Source organism: Zootoca vivipara, chromosome 13, assembly GCF_963506605.1.
Source record: "Zootoca vivipara chromosome 13, rZooViv1.1, whole genome shotgun sequence".
Lineage (NCBI taxonomy): Eukaryota > Metazoa > Chordata > Lepidosauria > Squamata > Lacertidae > Zootoca > Zootoca vivipara.
Genome location: NC_083288.1, coordinates 17,896,507 through 17,916,135, shown reverse-complemented (window position 1 = coordinate 17,916,135; position 19,629 = coordinate 17,896,507). Strand labels below are relative to the sequence as shown.

Here is a 19,629-nt window from a genome sequence, read left to right as displayed (position 1 = left end):
TCGTGACTGCTGTCACCATCTGCAGTAATCAAGGAGCCCAAGAAAGTAAAATCTCTCACTGCCTCCATTTCTTCCCCTTCTATTTGCCAGGAGGTGATGGGACCAGTGGCCATGATCTTGGTTTTTTTGATGTTGAGCTTCAGACCATATTTTGCGCTCTCCTCTTTCACCCTCATTAAAAGGTTCTTTAATTCCTCCTCGCTTTCTGCCATCAAGGTTGTGTCATCTGCATATCTGAGGTTGTTGATATTTCTTCCGGCAATCTTAATTCCGGCTTGGGATTCATCTAGTCCAGCCTTTCGCATGATGAATTCTGCATATAAGTTAAATAAGCAGGGAGACAATATACAACCTTGTCGTACTCCTTTCCCAATTTTGAACCAATCAGTTGTTCCATATCCAGTTCTAACTGTAGCTTCTTGTCCCACATAGAGATTTCTCAGGAGACAGATGAGGTGATCAGGCACTCCCATTTCTTTAAGAACTTGCCATAGTTTGCTGTGGTCGACACAGTCAAAGGCTTTTGCATAGTCAATGAAGCAGAAGTAGATGTTTTTCTGGAACTCTCTAGCTTTCTCCATAATCCAGCGCATGTTTGCTATTTGGTCTCTGGTTCCTCTGCCCTTTCGAAATCCAGCTTGCACTTCTGGGAGTTCTCGGTCCACATACTGCCTAAGCCTGCCTTGTAGAATTTTAAGCATAACCTTGCTAGCGTGTGAAATGAGCGCAATAGTGCGGTAGTTGGAGCATTCTTTGGCACTGCCCTTCTTTGGAATTGGGATGTAGACTGATCTTCTCCAATCCTCTGGCCATTGCTGAGTTTTCCAAACTTGCTGGCATATTGGGTGTAGCACCTTAACAGCATCATCTTTTAAAATTTTAAATAGTTCAGCTGGAATATCATCACTTCCACTGGCCTTGTTATTAGCAGTGCTTTCTAAGGCCCATTTGACTTCACGCTCCAAGATGTCTGGCTCAAGGTCAGCAACCACACTACCTGGGGTGTACGAAACCTCCATGTCTTTCTGGTATAATTCCTCTGTGTATTCTTGCCACCTCTTCTTGATGTCTTCTGCTTCTGTTAGGTCCTTACCAGTTTTGTCCTTGATTATGGTAATCTTTGTACGAAATGTTCCTTTCATATCTCCAATTTTCTTGAACAGATCTCTGGTTTTCCCCATTCTATTGTTTTCCTCTATTTCTTTGCATTGCTCATTTAAGAAGACCCTCTTGTCTCTCCTTGCTGTTTTTTGGAAATCTGCATTCAGTTTCCTGTATCTTTCCCTATCTCCCTTGCATTTTGCTTGCCTCCTCTCCTCCGCTATTTGTAAGGCCTCGTTGGACAGCCATTTTGCTTTCTTGCATTTCCTTTTCCTTGGGATGGTTTTCGTTGCTGCCTCCTGTATAATGTTACGAGCCTCCATCCATAGTTCTTCAGGCACTCTGTCCACCAAATCTAAATCCTTAAACCTGTTCCTCACTTCCACTGTGTATTCATAAGGGATTTGATTCAGATTGTATCTTACTGGCCCAGTGGTTTTTCCTACTTTCTTCAGTTTAAGCTGGAATTTTGCTATAAGAAGCTGATGATCTGAGTTACAGTCAGCTCCAGGTCTTGTTTTTGCTGATTGTATAGAGCTTCTCCATCTTTGGCTGCAGAGAATATAATCAATCTGATTTCGATGCTGCCCATTTGGTGATATCCATGTGTAGAGTCGTCTCTTGTGTTGTTGGAAGAGAGTGTTTGTGATGACCAGCTTGTTCTCTTGACAGAACTCTATTAGCCTTTGCCCTGCTTCATTTTGAACTCCAAGGCCAAACTTGCCAGTTGTTCCTTTTATCTCTTGATTCCCTACTTTAGCATTCCAATCCCCTGTAATGAGAAGAACATCCTTCTTTGGTGTCATTTCTAGAAGGTGTTGTAGGTCTTCATAGAATTGGTCAATTTCACTTTCTTCAGCTCCAGTAGTTGGTGCATAAACTTGGATTACTGTGATGTTAAAAGGTCTGCCTTGGATTCGTATCGAGATCATTCTGTCATTTTTGAGATTGCATCCCATTACAGCTTTTGCCACTCTTTTGTTGACTATGAGGGCCACTCCATTTCTACTACAGGATTTTTGCCCACAGTAGTAGATATGATAGTCACCCGAACGGAATTCGCCCATTCCCTTCCATTTTAGTTCACTGATGCCCAGGATGTCGATATTTATTCTTGTCATCTCATTTTTGACCACATCCAGCTTACCTCCACTCATGGTTCTTACATTCCAGGTTCCTATGCAATATTTTTCTTTACAGCATCGGACTTTCCTTTCGCTTCCAGGCATATCCGCAACTGAGCGTCCTTTCGGCTTTGGCCCAGCCGCTTCATCAGCTCTGAATCTACTTGTACTTGTCCTCCGCTCTTCCTCAGTAGCATGTTGGACGCCTTCCGACCTGAGGGGCTCATCTTCCAGCGTCATAACTTTTATATGCCTGTTGTCTTTGTCCATGGAGTTTTCTTGGCAGGGATACTGGAGTGGCTTGCCAGTTCCTTCTCCAGGTGGATCACGTTTAGTCAAAACTCTCCACTATGACCTGTCCATCTTGGGTGGCCCTGCATGGCATAGCTCATAGCTTCTCTGAGTTATTCAAGCCCCTTCGCCACGACAAGGCATTGATCCATGAAGGGGCAGAAAGCCAGTAGGATTGATGAAATTTGGATCCCAAAAAATCTAACAACAAGGCTTGGAAAGGTGGAAATATTACCAAAAACACTAACTGGTCATAATCCAGTAATGATTGGAGTAGAAGGGAAAGATCAAGGAAGAAGCAAAAGGTGGAGGATGAATAGATTTTTTATTAAAAAATGAAAATACAATACATAAAGTGCACGAATTAATGAAAGAATATTTTAAAGTAAATTACAATGGTGAAGTAGAATTTAAGACAATTTGGGATGCAGGGAAAGCGGTGGCTAGAGGCTATTTCATCCAGCAGAATAAGCTAGATAGGAAACAAAAAGAGGAGAAAAAAGTGAAATTGATGGAAGAAATAAAAAGGAAGGAAAAAATATTATATAGAACCAATAAAAAAGATATAAATCAGGAAATCAATATATTAAGAAAAGAATATGATAATTTAATAGAACAAGAAATAGATAAAGAAATACAATTCTGGAGATACAAAAATTTCGAGTGGGCAGACAAACCTGGGAAGCTACTAGCGTGGCAATTGAAAAAAAAAGAAAAAATGAAAGATGGATTAATAGAATAAAAATAAATGGGAAAGTAATTGAAAAACCAAAAGAAATAAGAGAAGCCTTTGAAAAATTTTATGCAAACCTCTATCGGAAAGGGGAAGAAAATGAACAGGGAATAGAAGAATTTATAAAAAGATATAAATTACCAAAAATATCAGAGGAAAAAATTAAAAAAATAAATGAGAACATTACAGAAATGGAAATAAGGGAGGTGTTAAAGAAGATGAAAATTGGAAAATCGCCAGGACCGGATGGGATACCTATAGAATATTATAAAAGATTAGAAGATTTAATAATAAAACTGTTAAATAAAGTAATGAATGATGTTTTAGATAAAGGAATAATCCCAGAGTCGTGGAGAGAAGCAACTATAACATTATTACCAAAACAAAATACTGATTCGGAATCCCCATCAAATTATAGACCCATTTCACTTTTGAATTGTGATTATAAAATATTTACAGGTGTATTGGCTAACAGAATAAATTTGATATTAAAAGAAATAATACATGAAAATCAGGCAGGCTTTGTTAAAGGAAGACAGTTTAAAAAATAACATAAGAAATATAGTTAATATTTTAGAGTGTTTGGATAATGATGGAGGTAAACAAGCAGCCATTATGGCAATAGATGCAGAAAAGGCATTTGATAATGTTAATTGGGTTTTTCTGAAAAAAGTATTAGAGGTGTTGGAAATTGGAGAAAAGATCAAAAAGGGAATTGAAATAATTTATGAAAATCAAAGAGCCAAAATTATAATAAATGGAGTATTGACAGAGGAGATTAAAATACATAAAGGTAAGAGACAGGGTTGCCCATTATCCCCTTTATTATTCATAATAGTGATAGAGGTTCTATTGAAAAGCATAAGGGAAGAAAAAGAAATTGAAGGGATTAAAATTGGAAAGAGAAATTACAAGATAAGGGCATATGCGGATGATATAGTGGTCACCACGGAAAATCCAATAAAGAGCATACCTGTCAGGAGTCTGGGCAGGAGTCAGGCTCTGGGCCCTGTAGTGCTTTCCAGGACTGGGGTTTGCCTCAGCTTGTGCTGGAGAAGCAAGGAGTGGCCACTCAGGTGAGGCCACTTGGTAACTCACTGCACCTGGTGGCAGGAGCTGGGAGGGATAAAAGCTCAGCATTTCCCTTCAGCTCTTTGCCACAGCAACGATATCTCTGCCTTGTTGCATATGGCCTCTTGCTCCTTGGACCCTTGCCTTGCCGACACCTTGCTCCTTGGACCCTTGCCTTGCCGACGTCTTGCTCCTTGGACCCTTGCCTTGCCGACGCCTTGCTCCTTGGACTCTTGCCTTGCCGACGCCTTGCTCCTTGGACTCTTGCCTTGCCGACGCCTTGCTCCTTGGACCCTTGCCTTGCCGACTCCTTGCTCCTCGACCCTTGGACCTTCGCCTTGCTTCTTGTTCCTTGAGCCTTCACCTTGCCGACGCCTTGCTTCTTGACTCCCAGACCTTCACCTCCACCTTGACCCTTGACCCTGCGACTGCCTGCTGCTGGACCCTCAGTTCTGCACCTGTTCCTGCTTCTACACCACCATCTTGCCTCTGGTCCTGACGTCCTCAGCCAGGGCTTCAACTGCCCGCCGACCGGACCGTGACAATACCCAAAGTATTAGAAAAAGTAAGGGAATTCGGAAAGTGGGAGGGGTTTAAAATAAATTTAAAGAAAAGTGAAATTTTAATCAGGAATGTAGAAGAAAAGGAAAAAAGGAATTACAAGAGGCAACTGGAATTGAAATTAAGGGGGGAAAATAAATATTTAGGAATAAACATGACAGTAAAGAGTATTGATCTTTATCAAGAAAACTATGAAAAGACATGGAAGGATATCAAACATACAATGGAATCATGGAGTAAATTAAAAATCTTGCGACTGGGAAGAATTTCCATTGTTAAAATGAGTATTTTGCCAAAACTCATGTTTTTATTTAAAAATTTGCCAATTTTAGGAGGATCAAAATGTTTTGAAAATTGGAAAAAAAAGATATAAGCACATTTGTTTGGGAAGGTAAAAAACCAAGAATAAGGTATAAATTATTAGTGGATAAAAAAGAAAGAGGAGGATTAGGCCTACCAGAATTCAAATTATATCATGACGCAGCTGCCCTATTATGGTTAAAGGAGTGGATGGAATTGAAAGATGAAGTTCTGGATCTGGAAGGTTTCGGGTTGGGGCATGGGTGGCATCTATATTTATTAAAGGAAAAAATGGAAAAACATAATTGTTTTTGGAATAATATTATACGAAAATCTGTGTTTAAAATATGGAAAAAATATCAACGTATATTGGAGCCAAGAGTGCCATGGTGGGTATCACCAAAAGAAATTATAGCAGTAAAGAGAAACAATTTGGAAGGAAATTGGCCGATGTACAAAGATTTACTTGAAGAAGTAGATGGGAAATTGAAATTAAAAGAGTACAGTCGTACCTCGGGTTACGACCACCTCGGTTTGCGAACAGTTCGGGTTACGAACTGCGCACCCCCGGAAGTGTTTTCGCTGTGTGCGCGCGCGCGGGCGATCGCAAAGCGCGAAAATAGTGAAAATCGCGCTTTGCGCATGCGCAAAATGGCGGCGCCCATCGCGCTCGGTTTGCGAACTATTCGGGTTACGAACTGCGATCCGGAACGGATCACGTTCGTAACCCGAGGTATTACTGTATAGTGAAATTAAAAAATATTGTAACGTTTGGCTTCAGTATTTCCAAATAATGAAAGGATTAAAAAAGATAGTGAAATTGGATTTGAAAAAGAAATGTCTAAATTTGGGGAAATTTTATTAGAGGGGAAAGGGAAATATATAAAACAATTCTATGATTTATGATTAGAGTGGGAAACAAAAGATGAATTAACAAAAGAAGTTATGATTAAGTGGGCACAGGATTTGGAGGGAAAATAAGATTTCATTATTATTTATGTTATGTTTAATTTTGTTTATTTGGTTGTATACAAATTGTGTTGTGTTATGTTTTGTTTTGACTATGGTTTGGAATATGATTTAATTATGATTCTGTTGGGAATTTGGTTATGTTTTTTGTTATGATTTTGTTTTGTATTATTTTATTTATTGTTCCTTATGTTTTGTTTTGTATGTATGTTTTGTATTTTAAAGGAAAATGAATAAAGTATTTTTTATTAAAAAAATTAAAAAAGATTCTATGTTGCATAACATACCTGCCAAAGGGGGGGACGGGACTGTCTGGAAAGGTCCTTAGTTTTTCTTTCTCAAAGAAAGGGTTTAGGAAGCTGTGAGTGGTCCTTTTCATTTGTGCAGGTTATGAAGCCGCACCATAGGTCATTATGTCAACTATGAAAGCAGGAGATTAGCCAGAAGTAGAGATTGTGAAAATATCTACCTTAAGCTGAGTGGAGATGCAAAGAGAAGGAGGAAGGAGGAAGAGGTATAAAGGTCCCCCACCTGTGTTCTGCAGTGCCAGAGACTGCAGAGGAACCTCTCCAAGCCAGAACCTTTGTGTCACTACATTGCAACCTTGGGAGCATGGTAAGAAAGGGGGAGTGGGGTGGGGAGGATGGGGAATTAGGTAACAGAATTTTTACCAATGCGACCTGCAACACAAATTGACAGTGTTGAGAGCTCTTGTCTAGGATGCCAGCAAGCTTGCATGCCCTTCCACAGGATACTCCATTCCATTCCTCTGCCTTGCATACCCTTTCGCAGGATACTTTGTTCCATTCCCCCCACCTTACATACCCCTTCGCAGGATACACCATTCCAATCCTCTGTATTGCATGCCCTTCCACAGGATACTCCGTTCCATTCCTCCCGCCTTGCATACCCTTTTGCAGGATACTCTGTTCCATTCCTCCCACCTTACCGCAGAATACTCTGTTCCATTCCTCTGCCCAATTTTCTGCTTCAATCAGCTTCCTGTGGTGACTTATAGTGGCTGGTGCAGTCTACACTGGGCTATTTTTGAGGTTCACTTCTTAGGGTTCCCCCCCCACTTGGCATGTGATTCTACTGATACTTCACTCTTGTGTGGAAGGTCCCATTTTAGCCACATAGGGGTCACATCCACACCCTAATGCCACTTTGACATTCATGGCATCTGGGAGTCCTGGGAACTGTAGATTGTTAAGGAGAGCCCGCAGACTGTCTTGGCAGAGTGGTGCATGCTCTGGTTATCTCCCGCTTGGACTACTGCAATGCATACTATGTGGGGCTACCTTTGAAGGTGACCTGGAAACTACAATTAATCCAGAATGCAGCAGCTTGACCGGTGACTGGGAGTGGCCACCGAGACCACATCACACCTGTCCTGAAAGACCTACATTAGCTCCCAGTATGTTTCCGAGCACAATTCAAAGTGTTGGTGCTGACCTTTAATGCCCTAAACGGCCTCAATCCAGTATACCTGAAGGAGCGTTTCCACCCCCATTGTTAAGCCCAGACATTGAGGTCCAGCTCCGAGGGCCTTCTGGCGGTTCCTTCACTGCGAGAAGTGAGGTTACATGGAACTAGGCAGAGGGCCTTCTGAAGGCATCTGAAGGCAGCCCTGTTTAGGGAAAGCGTACTTCAGGTTAAGTACTTCAGGTTAAGTACGCTTCAGGTTAAGTACGGACTTCCAGAACCAATTACACTCATACTTAACCTGAAGTGAACTTTCCCATTGAAAGTAATGGAAAGTGGATTAATCCGTTCCAGATGGGTCCGTGGAGTAATTAAACTGAAAGTACTCAAACCAAAGCATACTTAAACCGAGGTATGACTGTACCACCAAAGCACTTCAACAGCAGATACTGCAAGATGTGTCCGCACTTGATTTCAGTGGTTGCACATTGAAAGGCGACCAGATTGCAACAAGAATCTTGCTTTATTATAATGATTAAATTCAACAGTTAGTTGAAGAGGAGAGGAAGGGAATGCCCAGTAGGGAATGTCTTGCTCGGAAGCAGGCAGCCATCATATGAAGAAGTCAGGTGAAGAGGATCATGGAGCAAATCAGGGTTCTGTCTGGAAGGCTTGCAGCCATCCTCCTTGTGGACCTGTCCATGAAAGAAGCAATGGAAGAATCCAATAGAAGCTGCGAGTGGGAGATTCCCCATCTCTCCTTATATCAGGGACTGGGCAGAGGAGGAATGGTGGAGACATCCTCCCCATCCTGACCCTTCCAGGGAGGAGGAAGAGGAAGACAGTATAGATTTTGAACTGGGATTTGAAGGCGGTCACAGCTCAGAGGCAGATGAGGGGGAAAGCTGGGAAATCATGGGAGAGCCACAACAACACCCAGCTTACACATGGTCCTTAGAAAGCAGCCCAGACCCTACATCTCCCAGAACCTGGCGAACCTTGAAAGTAGGAGAGCAAAGAGCTCAAAGACGGCACATTTCAGCACCCCTAGATGTCAGGCATCAGGGAATTGGCTTCTTCCCCCATGGCCATAAATAAGCAGATCAAATGAAAGGGAATTCTTACCAGTTAGTTTTTTTAAAATAAACACAGCGAAGGCCAAAAGGATGCATCTACCCAGAATGGCAGTGTTCCCAATTAAGGCTTACACCCCCTCCGTCCCTATTAATCTAAGTCTTGTAATCTGAGTTTGTACCCTCTGTGCTTTCTGTTCTGACATTTTCTGAGCTCTTCTTGACCCTGGGCTGAGCAAAGGAATGCTGTCCAGAAACTGTGAATCTGTTAACCCTCTCTCTCCCAGTGTTTCTTCTCCTAGCTGTTCCCCATCCTGTATTTCCCAGCTTCTGCCTTCTAAACTATGTCCCTCTGCAAACCACTGTTCCAAATCTATACTGTCCTCCTGCTCCTGGGAAGATTCAGGATCCGGATCAGGGGGACGCTCCCACCATTCCTCCTCAGTGCAGCCCTCCTCAGCATGGTCCCTGACAGTAGAGGAGATGATGAGAATGACGAATGAGGAAGTGGGAGAGACCGGGTGTGGAGAATTCACTTGGGACCACGCCATTATCCAAGAGGCTGGGTACTATAGCCTCTCTCTGTAAAGATTGAAATAAAAAAAGGAGAGCAAGAAACTTTCCTGGGCAACCAACCAGGAGCCGCTGACACCTTAGGCTACACCTGTGAATCCTATTGTGTTATAGCTCCTGTCCACCCAGAAAGGTCATTTGGGCCTTCATCTGTCACAGGCCCAGTCAACTTGATGCAAACCATATCCCTACATGCAAACCACAATGCTTGTCCCAACAATCAGGGCCTGATGTTGACAGCCATTTGGGTAGGGTTGCCATACATCCACGAAATCCCGGAAATATCCTCTTTGCGGGGGCCTACATGCCCATTTCTACAATTTAATGCAATTGTCTGAGTTTCGGTTTTGTTGTTGTTGTTTGATATTATGTTGTGCGCCTGCAATCAGGTTCATGTTTGGGCTCCGGCGCAATTGGCCTGGGCTCTGGCACCAGCACAGGCAGCGGCTGATGGCTCAACAACTTTTTCTGTCTGGATTCTTACCTCTTGAAATACGGCAACCCTACACTGGGGACAAAAGTACTCCAGCAAAAGGATATGCTCAAACACATCGAAGGCAAAAACCAAGGACTCTATCTTCCAGCATGCCATATTCCTTCACAACCGAATCAATGTGGGGAGAATCATAGAATTGGAAGAGACCACAAGGGTCCAACCCCCTGCCAAGCAGGAAACACCATCAAAGCATTCCTGACATATGGCTGTCAAGCCTCTGCTTAAAGACCTCCAAAGAAGGAGACTCCACCACACTCCTTGGCAGCAAATTCCAAAGTTGAGAAATCCAACTTTGCTTGCATTCTAATGAGAAACCATCTAATTGGCAGTTCTCAAACCAATAAGCAGGCTGAAACACAACTATCCTTTGACATTCAGGTTGTTGTTTTTTTTAATCTTATCTTATTTTATTTTATTTTTGCAATGCAGTTCTCCAACCAAAACAATGAGGTCAAAAATGTGTGCATTAGCAAAACATGTGCAGATATATTAGCCTAACAACCCAGAAAAGTGCACTATATTCGGGGGGAACTGCTTGCAGAAATGTGTGTATGGGTGGAAAGTGGATTGGGAAATGCGTCTGAGAAATCTGCACCAGTTCCAAAAATAAAACTTACTTGTCAGTATGAACAGTCCAATCTGGCGCTTGGATCTCCGCAGACTGCCTGACTGCTAGATCGCTTACCATATCTGGGTGAAGATGAAAAGCTGGTTTGTCAAACGGTCTTTACCATCACCAACAACAATTCATTCCTATACAGTACCACAATCTCTCTCTCTCTCTCTCTCTCTCTCTCTCTCTCTCTCTCTCTCTCTCTCTCTCTCTCTCTCTCTCTCTGCATTCTGCCTTTTAATGAGAACTAGCGAGTCTTGTGGAGCGTTTCTCACAGGGCCGTCATAACCATAGGCACCAGGGGTGTGGGGCACCCAGACACTGGGCTATCAGGGGCGCCAGGCCGAGAGTCCGGGCCCTGAGAGTTGGAGTCCGGGGAAGAGCCCACCCGTCAGTTGGAGCGCCGCAGTGGGCTCTTCTGCTGCGAGCAGCTTTGCGCTGCAAGTTTGGGGGCGAGCAAGCTAGCGAGGCACTGAGGTGGCCAGCCAGCTCTGCCCTCCTGCATGCCTGGGATTGGCGTAGGGCCATGGAGAGGCCTGCCCAGTACACGCTGCTTTGGCGTAGGGCCATGGAGAGGCCTGCCCAGTACACGCTGCTTACACCATGAGGCGCCCGGCTTCACTCAGTCGCCGACGCTTCGGGCTGGTTTGTTGCGCCGGGCTCCTTATGTTTCCGGTTTTCTTTTGTAGAGCAGAGATAAGCATGGTGTCAGCTCCCTAAAAAAAGGTTGACAACTCTGGGCAACCGCGGGTGGGGGTGGGGTGCCAGGAGGATCTTTGCACCCCAGCGACGCATATGCTTAAGACGGCCCTGGTTTCTCAAAATGCTCTAGAAGGTAAAAAGGGGGTCTGCATGAAGAATTAAATGCATTTCGCTTAACCTGGGACGGTTGATTGAGTTGTGGTATTGCTGGTACTCGTTGTAATATTGAACCAGTTGGTCGAGTGGAGCATCTTTGCCGGGGAATTCGGGAGCAATGCGTGCCGTGTCCCCAATGTGGCTGAGAAACACAGCCAGACAGCAAGCGAAGGTGAAGAAGGAGAGGCGGAATCTCCGTGGAGCGATCATCTGTATTGGGAAGGGGAGGGAAAAGTCTGAATGCTACCAAGGCATCTTGGGAGGCAATGGATGTCAACATCACTAAGCCTTATTACAGTATATGTAGCTAACTAGCTAGAGCACTACTGTTCATAAGAAGAATTTGATGTTGTTGTTATTATTATTATTATTCTACATCCGAGGATCACAGGGCAGTTTACATTATAAAGACACAAAAATACATAAATAGTAACTAACAAAAAACAGTACACACACAAAAACAGTTTAAAAGGCCATAGATTGTTTTATTAACCACACATTGCTATGTCCATGGAATTGTGTAAGTTCAATATGAGCTAGTGTATGGGGAACTCATACCCTCCAACATTTCTCCGATGAAAATAGGGACATCCTATTCAATCATCATCATCATTTTATTATTTATAGCCTGCCCTGGGTTGCCCAACATATATGAAAACATAATAAAACATTAAGCATTTTTTTAAAAAAAAAAAAAACCTTTCAGATTTGCCTTCAGAAGTCTTCTAAAGGTAGTCTAGTTACTTATCTCCTTGGCTCAGGGGTCACATAACTCCATACCCTCCAATGAAATTAGGAACGTCCTAAGGAAAAGCAGGACATTCCGGGATCAAGTCATAAAAGTGGGACGGCTTCTGTAAATCCAGGACTGTCCCTGGGAAATAGGGAGACTTGGAGGATCTGGAAACTGTGTGAAGCTAGGCAGGCCGATGCACATGAGTGCTGACCTCAATGCTGGACATGTTCTACAGCATTAATCCTCCTCCTTGGTGCCTGTTTTAAGACTCATAAACATTACGGCAACCTTATCCTTTTGCATCTGATACAGTGAACCTAGGGACCCAGGTGGCGCTGTGGTTAAACCACTGAGCCTAGGGCTTGCTGATCAGAAGGTCGGCGGTTCGAATCCCTGTGACGGGGTGAGCTCCCGTTGCTTGGTCCCAGCTCCTGCCAACCTAGCAGTTCGAAAGCACATCAAAATGCAAGTAGATAAATAGGAACCGCTACAGCGGGAAGGTAAACGGCGTTTCCATGTGCTGCTCTGGTTTGCCAGAAGCGGCTTTGTCATGCTGGCCACATGACCTGGAAGCTATACGCCGGCTCCCTCGGCCAATAATGCGAGATGAGCGCGCAACCCCAGAGTCTGTCACGACTGGACCTAATGGTCAGGGGTCCCTTTACCTTTACCTTTACAGTGAACCTAAGGGCTCACTCTGACTTTTGTGCTATGTTTCTAGGCACAGATGCAGCCTTTAAAGCTCTGTGTCTGAACACTTTCTTTCTTTCTTTCTTTCTTTCTTTCTTTCTTTCTTTCTTTCTTTCTTTCTTTCTTTCTTTCTTTCTCTCTCTCTCTCTCTCTCTCTCTCCTCTCTCTGTCCAGAAAAACTCATGTTTGATTAGAGCAAATGACAACTGGGTTTTCCGAAGAATGGCATTTGCTCAGCTCAAGCGGTAAAACATAGGTTTTCCCGGGCAGGGGGAAACGCCGCCTGGACACGGAGCTTTAAAGTGTGGACCCATGCTCTGAAAGCGCCGCCCAAAAGGATGAGCTCTGAGCCATCTTGGACCAGATCAAAGCCCATCCTTCTTTTCACCTCTCAGGCCAGCCAAAAGTTTCATGGAAGCACACAGACTTGTATGTGAAGCCTTTCTTCCACCCTCAGCAGGCTGCACTTGATAGTTCAGAATGAAGATATATATATATATATATATATATATATATATATATATATATATATTCGTTTTCATTAATCATAACAATGATTCAACAATACATATAATCCAAAACATTTGACTTCCTTCCTTCCACCGAATGGTAAATTATATCAATCCTATTTCGTATTCTCTATTTACATCATATTTACATCATTGTAGAAGTTATGCTATTACCACTAACGTTTTCATACCCTTGTAATTGCCCTTAGCGTATTCTATAAATTTACTCCATTCTAATCGGAACTTCACATCTTCTAGGTCCTGAACCTAGTTAGTTAGTTTGGCTAATTCCATAAATTCTAAAACCTTCGTTTGCCACTCTGTAATAGATGGGATTTCATTTGTTTTCCATTTCTGGGCGATAAGAATCCTAGCAGCCACAGTGGCATACATGAAAAATCTTAAATCCATTTTTGGAATTTCTTTGTCCACTAATCCCAGCGAAAAGGCCTCTGGCTTTTTTTGGAAACGTGCATTTCAAAAAAAAATTAATTCATTATAAACCAAATCCCAAAATTGTTTAATCCTCTCACACTCCCACCACATGTGGAAAAACAGAATGGTCAAAAATATTTTATCACCTCCCAAGACCATTGCTGGTGCCAAACACTCCCCGTTTCTCCTTGGACCCATTTCCCCAGCAGTAGCTAGCGAAGAAAGGAGAGAGAAAATCTCCTCCCGCCCCACAAGCCAGGAAAGTCTCAGAATGCACAGCTGGTGACAGAGCCTTGAAAGGAAATTTCCTCCAAGCAAGACACTTTTATCTGAGATAAAGATGGCAGAAACAGAAAATTTACTGGGACAGTGTGACTTTGGTAACTGCAAGCAATGAACCAGGGGCGGAGCAAAGCAGATCTTCTGAAACAAAAATGGTACACTAGCACCTCCCAAGGCATGATGGAGAGCAGCAACACCTGGCATAATATATTACAAAGACAGGAAGAAACACTACGGACAGAAAAATTGCCACACATAGGAAGGAGAGAGTTTGAATGCTTCATCTGTAGATGTAGAAATCATTCAGTACGTCAATACGAATGGAAGTCGTTAAAACTGCCGTTGCGATATAAGGGATTGGTATTTGGACTAGAGCATAATTGAAATGGGTAAGATTTTGGAACGCAGAGACAAAGAAAATAATCAAACCATTAATTCTAGCACACGGGGGCATCTTAATTTGCATAATTTGGCATCTCAATGATTGGTATTATTAATTGTGTTATAATTTGGTATTGTTATAATGAGGCTATTATTGGATTGCTGTAACTGAAAACGAATAAAAATTATTTTTTTAAAAAAAAAAATTATTAGTTTCTTTCTTTAAAAACATTAACACACAACGTGTTTACTCAAAAAACATTCTGCATATATAAATCATATACAATAGGAAAAGAAAAAAGAAAAAAAGGAGCAAAAATATAAATTAATCATTTACATCTTCTCTATGCTGACTTCCAATTCTTCTCTCTGTAATTTACATATATTAACCTTACTATATCGCATATTTCTTATTCTATTAACATATAATCTACCCTTTAACTTCAATTTAGGTTCAATTTTGTTCTGCCGTTTGGATTTAGGATATCTTATCATTCAATATATACTCATCAAAGATCCTCCATTCTTTTTTATTTTTTGTTTTGCTTGTCCTCTAATTCTTCCAGTGAATTTTGCTAGCTGTGAATTTTTTTTTTAATGAATAAAAATTATGATCGAAAAAGAAAATACTTTTATCACCTCCCAAGACCTTTCCATCAGTAGGGCCAAACACTCCCCGCTTCTGCCTGGACCCGTTTCCCCAGCAGAAGCTGGCAAAGAAAGGAGAGAGAAAATCCTATAGTTGTTCCCTCTTGTACCTACAAGCCAGGGAAGTATCAGGGTGCACAGCAGGATTTCAAGAGCCTTGAAAGGAAATTTCCTCCAAGCAAGACACCTGACTAGAGAAATTGGTCCCAGGTGCTTCATCCCAACCACACCAAATTTTTTACCCTGAGCCTTTTGGAAGCTGGAAACAGGAATGTGCTGTCCTGGGTGGGTCCTTCTGTGTTGCCTCTCGGTCTCAATCTGTGGCAGCTCTTGGGGGATTTTTATACCCTTTCCCCCCTCCCCCCTCTCACCCCCACCCAGCATAAAGGGGACACTTAATAGCCCTTTGCAACCAGCGGGTTCCGTCCCTCCCCTGGCAGTTCACCCACCTGAAAACATTTTGCTGGCAAGAACTAGATCGTGGGTTCCCGCCCCCCTAAATGCGAGTGATTAATTATCTATTTGTTTTTGGTCCACCTGAAGATAAAATGGAAAGAATCGCCTTTAAAAGGGGGGAAAGGAAAAAAAAACAGAAGCACAAAGCATCTAGTGTTATAGCTCATGGTGTGTATGTTATTTTCAATGATATGCCGATTTTTATTTACACCTTCCTGGTATTTGCATTTTGCAAACACTGTTGGGTTGGAGAGCTGCATCACAAAATTCAGAGGAGTGAAAACTTCGAAAGGTGGCTGTGTTTCAGTTCTCATTCATTTTTGGAAATGGCAAATTTGATAGATGGGATGCAAATGGAATTGAATTTCCTCCCCAACCCTAAGTAGGAGATATATGTTGCCTGCAGTAATCCGTCAAGTGGTAATCATTCAGAGAGTGCTACTATTTTTAAGTCTCAGAGGCCTGATCCTTCACCCTCGACAAACCTCTCTTTCTTGGTGCAAAGTGAAATGCTCAGTTCCCACTACTTGCCTCCAGCTTCCCTCCACTTCATTCCTGGAAAGCTGGTTTCACAACAGGGCCTGAAAATTTCTGGTTTGGACACTCATTCTGTTCTTCAGGTCCATAGAGTAGTAACGAAAAAACAAGCAACTTCTGTTTAGACCAGGCATCCCCAAAACTTCGGCCCTCCAGATGTTTTGGACTACAATTCCCATCATCCTGTTAGCTAGGGATCATGGGAGTTGAAGGCCAAAACATCTGGAGGGCCGCAGTTTGGGGATGCCTGGTTTAGACTGAAAGAGGGAAAGGTAAGCTTTCATCATACTGTGTCTTCATGGTCCTGCTAGAACTATTATCAAAAATGGACTGATAATATTCTCAGTGCCAACCTGATGGGTTGTAAGCTAACGAGAGGCAAATAATGAAATAAAACCAAAGAGATCTGTGAACTTCATAGGCCACACTGACGGCAAGGATACCATCTAAAACCTCTTCTCCCATTGAGTCCAATGAGATTTACCCCCTGATAAGCATATACAGGGTTACAGCTTTTTACATGTGATGCTAAATGGGTCACTTGGGGATCTGTGTTGGTTTAATCGAACGATTAATAGCTGCAAGGCAATCTTTCTAGTTTTAGAATGCAGCAGTTTGTTTAACTCTTTTCTCTCCTGCTGCAATCCAGTTGGCCCTGGGAGAGAAAGGTATCCTGGTGTCAATAAAAACACTGCTTTGCTATATATTAAAGGGGGGTGGGAAATGGGTGTGCTTTCAATATGAATATGTCTGACCTTCTTCCATTCTATTTATTTGTTTATACTTTTCAAGTTTATACATTTCACCAGTTTTACATTCATTTTGACATTTCAAAACATGACTTCCATCCCCTTCTTTCTGCGGTTCCCTAAATTTATTTTTAATATCTTCTCCCTATCCAAATTAACTTAATTTGCTCATTTATTCATCTTCTTTAAATATATACTCTTATAAAACTGCAGATTGTTACAATAATCCTGCCAATGATTTTTATCTGTTAATAATTCATCTGTAAATATTCAATAAACCATTTCCATCCATATATATATCCCCGTTGCGTTTTGGGACTCCCACAGCACTAAGGCCAGGGATCCACAACGCTCACAGCACTAAGACCAGGGATCCACAGCGCTAAGATTCAGAGAACTGTATAAATCACAGAAGGCTGAGCATATGGAAGTGCATAGTGCTTCACTTAAAAACTTCCACGTGAACGTATCTATGAGCTACAGTGGTACCTCTACTTATGAATTTAATGCATTCCGAACGCACATTCGTAATTCGAAAAAAATTGTAAGTCGGAATCCCATAGGAATGCATTGGGAGACAAAATTCGTAAGTCGAAGCAACCCTATCTAAAAATTCGTAAGTAGAAAAATCCTATCTAAACCGCATCCAAGATGGCGGACAGAGCTCCATTCGTAAGTAGAAACATTCATAAGTAGAGTTATTTGTAAGTAGAGGTACCACTGTACTTGTATAATTATGTATGTGTTGGTAGTTTTCTGGGTTTTACTCCCTGTGAAAGAGGCGCTCTCTCTCTCTCTCTCTCTCTCTGTGTGTGTGTGTGTGTGTGTGTGTGGAGTAGGAATGGGTGGAGAAATCCAATTCAGTTCACGTATATAAGCAAGCCTACGCAAATAATTTTCACTTTCCGAAACAATGCACAAATCAAAACACAACCATCCAAATCTTGTAATGTTGTTCTCCAGCCAAGTAATGTGTGCAAAATGGCATATATTGGGTTAAATTTAATGTAAGGATACATATACTGGTAAAAATAACAGATAAAAATGTATTGCATGAGGGGAAATCGCTTTGCAAAAAAAGTCCACGTTAGGAGAAATTAGCACTAACATTCCGGTGAATTTTCACAAGGAACTTTAAAAAAAAGTTAACAGATGTGGAAATGCACAGAACTGAACTTAAGATTGTAAAAATGGAAAACAGAGAGGCCAAAACTGACCAGTTCTCCCATTCCCACATCAAGCGCAGCAGATCCCTGCATGGAAACCTCTTTCCACACATGCAATAATTTCACTTAGGTCGAGGTGTGCTAAGTGTCTGTCTATTAAACTCCTTGAAGACTAACACATTGGGTGAAAATTGGAGAAAGCAATGTTGAATTTGGCAACACGTGCCAAGAAAAAGCAACAGACGGACGGGGGGGGGGCTGTCTGCAGTCCCTCCACCCCTTGATCCTTTAGAGAAAGACCTTTGACGCAACTTTCAGCTAAGTTTCCCTTCCGTCTTCGGAAAGGCATTTTCAAAACAGATCTTTAACAAGCGGTCCAAGCGGGTGAACTTCTTCGGGTTCAACGAAAGAAAGGGAGAAAAACAGATGTCGCTATCTATGACCTGAAAGCTGATTGATGCCAGAGGCAGATTTTTAAAAAAACTGCTGGCTGGCTGCTGTGTTTTTCAGAAGGAGAGCAGCCGCTGCGACTTTGCCCCAGTAGACTTTGGGTGCAATCTGAGCATCGTCTAAATTTAATCATGCCTCCATCGCACCTCCTTAATTCCAGTCTGAGACTGCAACAGGCCACAGATTTGGGCTTACGTCGTGCCAAGAAACATCTGCTTCCGTTTGCTGCAACCTGGCCCTCTTGGTGAGTTTTAGGGTTGTTTCTTCTAAGAATAAGATGTTACGCTGCAGCTGAATTGAACTTTCTTGCTGCTGCCTGCATCCAGCAGGTGGCACCCCAGTATTCACGAAGTCCCAGAATCCCAGCTGTGCATCCAGAATATAAGGGCATTTTATTTCATTTTATTTGTCCTTGCAGTAGCTGTCCGATTTCCAGCAGGTGTCAACTGCCTGCTTCTTTCTTCTCCCCTAGCTTCAACAGTATGGCAAGTATGAATTTAGACTCCAAAGTTACGCAAGTGTCAAGTGTTCAGAATTTTGGCCCTCCACCCTTGGCAAGGACATCTCTTTTCAAACCTCTAGGGTGGACAGATGCAAAAGGACTCTGCACCTTTCATTAATAGCTGTGAATTTTGCTGTTATTTATTTATTTATTTATCTATTTTTTATTTATTTATTGGTTTTTCAGATTACAATTTTACACACACGTATCCAACATAACAACATAAAGACAAGATTCCAAAGAATCTCCTGGACTTCCCTTTGTGGGTCCTATTGTTAATCATTTCCTCCTGCTTCTTTTCTAATAATCCAGATCTTTTATATCTCTGTTATATCCAAAATTCACCATTAAACTACAAGTGATATTCCAATCCTGCTAATGATTTTTAACTGTTTACAATGGTCTTTAAGATAAATTTTAAAATTTCGCAATTCCTTATTAAAATTTTGCTCTTCCTGATTTCCGATTCTCCTGGTCATTTTAGTCATTTCAGCATAATCCATCGACTTAATCTTCCATTCTTCTCTGGTCGGGGCTTTATCTTCTTTCCATCTCTGGGCCAATAATATCCGTGCAGCCATAGTTGCATATATAAATAGTATTTTCTGCTCTTTTGGGATTTTGGCACCTAGAATTCCTGAAAGAAAGGCTTTGAGGGGTTTCTTTTTTAGAAAAAAGTTATTTTAAACATTTTTTTTCAATTCATTATATATCATTTCCCAAAGTTATTTTACTACCTTACACTTCTACCACATATGATAAAAGGTGCCTATTAAAGATGCCAGAGCCTTGTCCTTGTACGCAAGCTACACCTGCTGAAATTCCCTCTAGTCTGTGGATTTCTAAACACTTAGAAATGGGGGAGCCTTACAGAGTGGTGGCAAAGTTGCCTGAAATGTC

General features: G+C 42.0%; 1 protein-coding gene and 1 long non-coding RNA gene across 2 annotated transcripts; both read right to left on the bottom strand.

Annotated features, from left to right (window-relative positions):
• Window positions 1-497: 497 nt before the first annotated feature.
• Window positions 498-2,673, bottom strand: LOC132593028 (uncharacterized; the record flags this gene model as incomplete). Its single annotated transcript, XM_060281419.1, has 1 exon — window positions 498-2,673. A coding segment is annotated over exon 1 (1,998 nt), but the record flags the coding sequence as incomplete, so codon positions are not given.
• Window positions 2,674-8,054: 5,381 nt separating this feature from the next.
• LOC118095879 (uncharacterized) lies at window positions 8,055-15,180 on the bottom strand. Its single transcript, XR_004693835.2, has 4 exons — window positions 15,112-15,180; window positions 11,211-11,398; window positions 10,335-10,407; window positions 8,055-8,270 (listed from the first exon to the last, which is right to left on the bottom strand). It is a non-coding gene; the product is annotated as an uncharacterized LOC118095879 (long non-coding RNA).
• Between the last annotated feature and the right edge of the window lie 4,449 nt (window positions 15,181-19,629).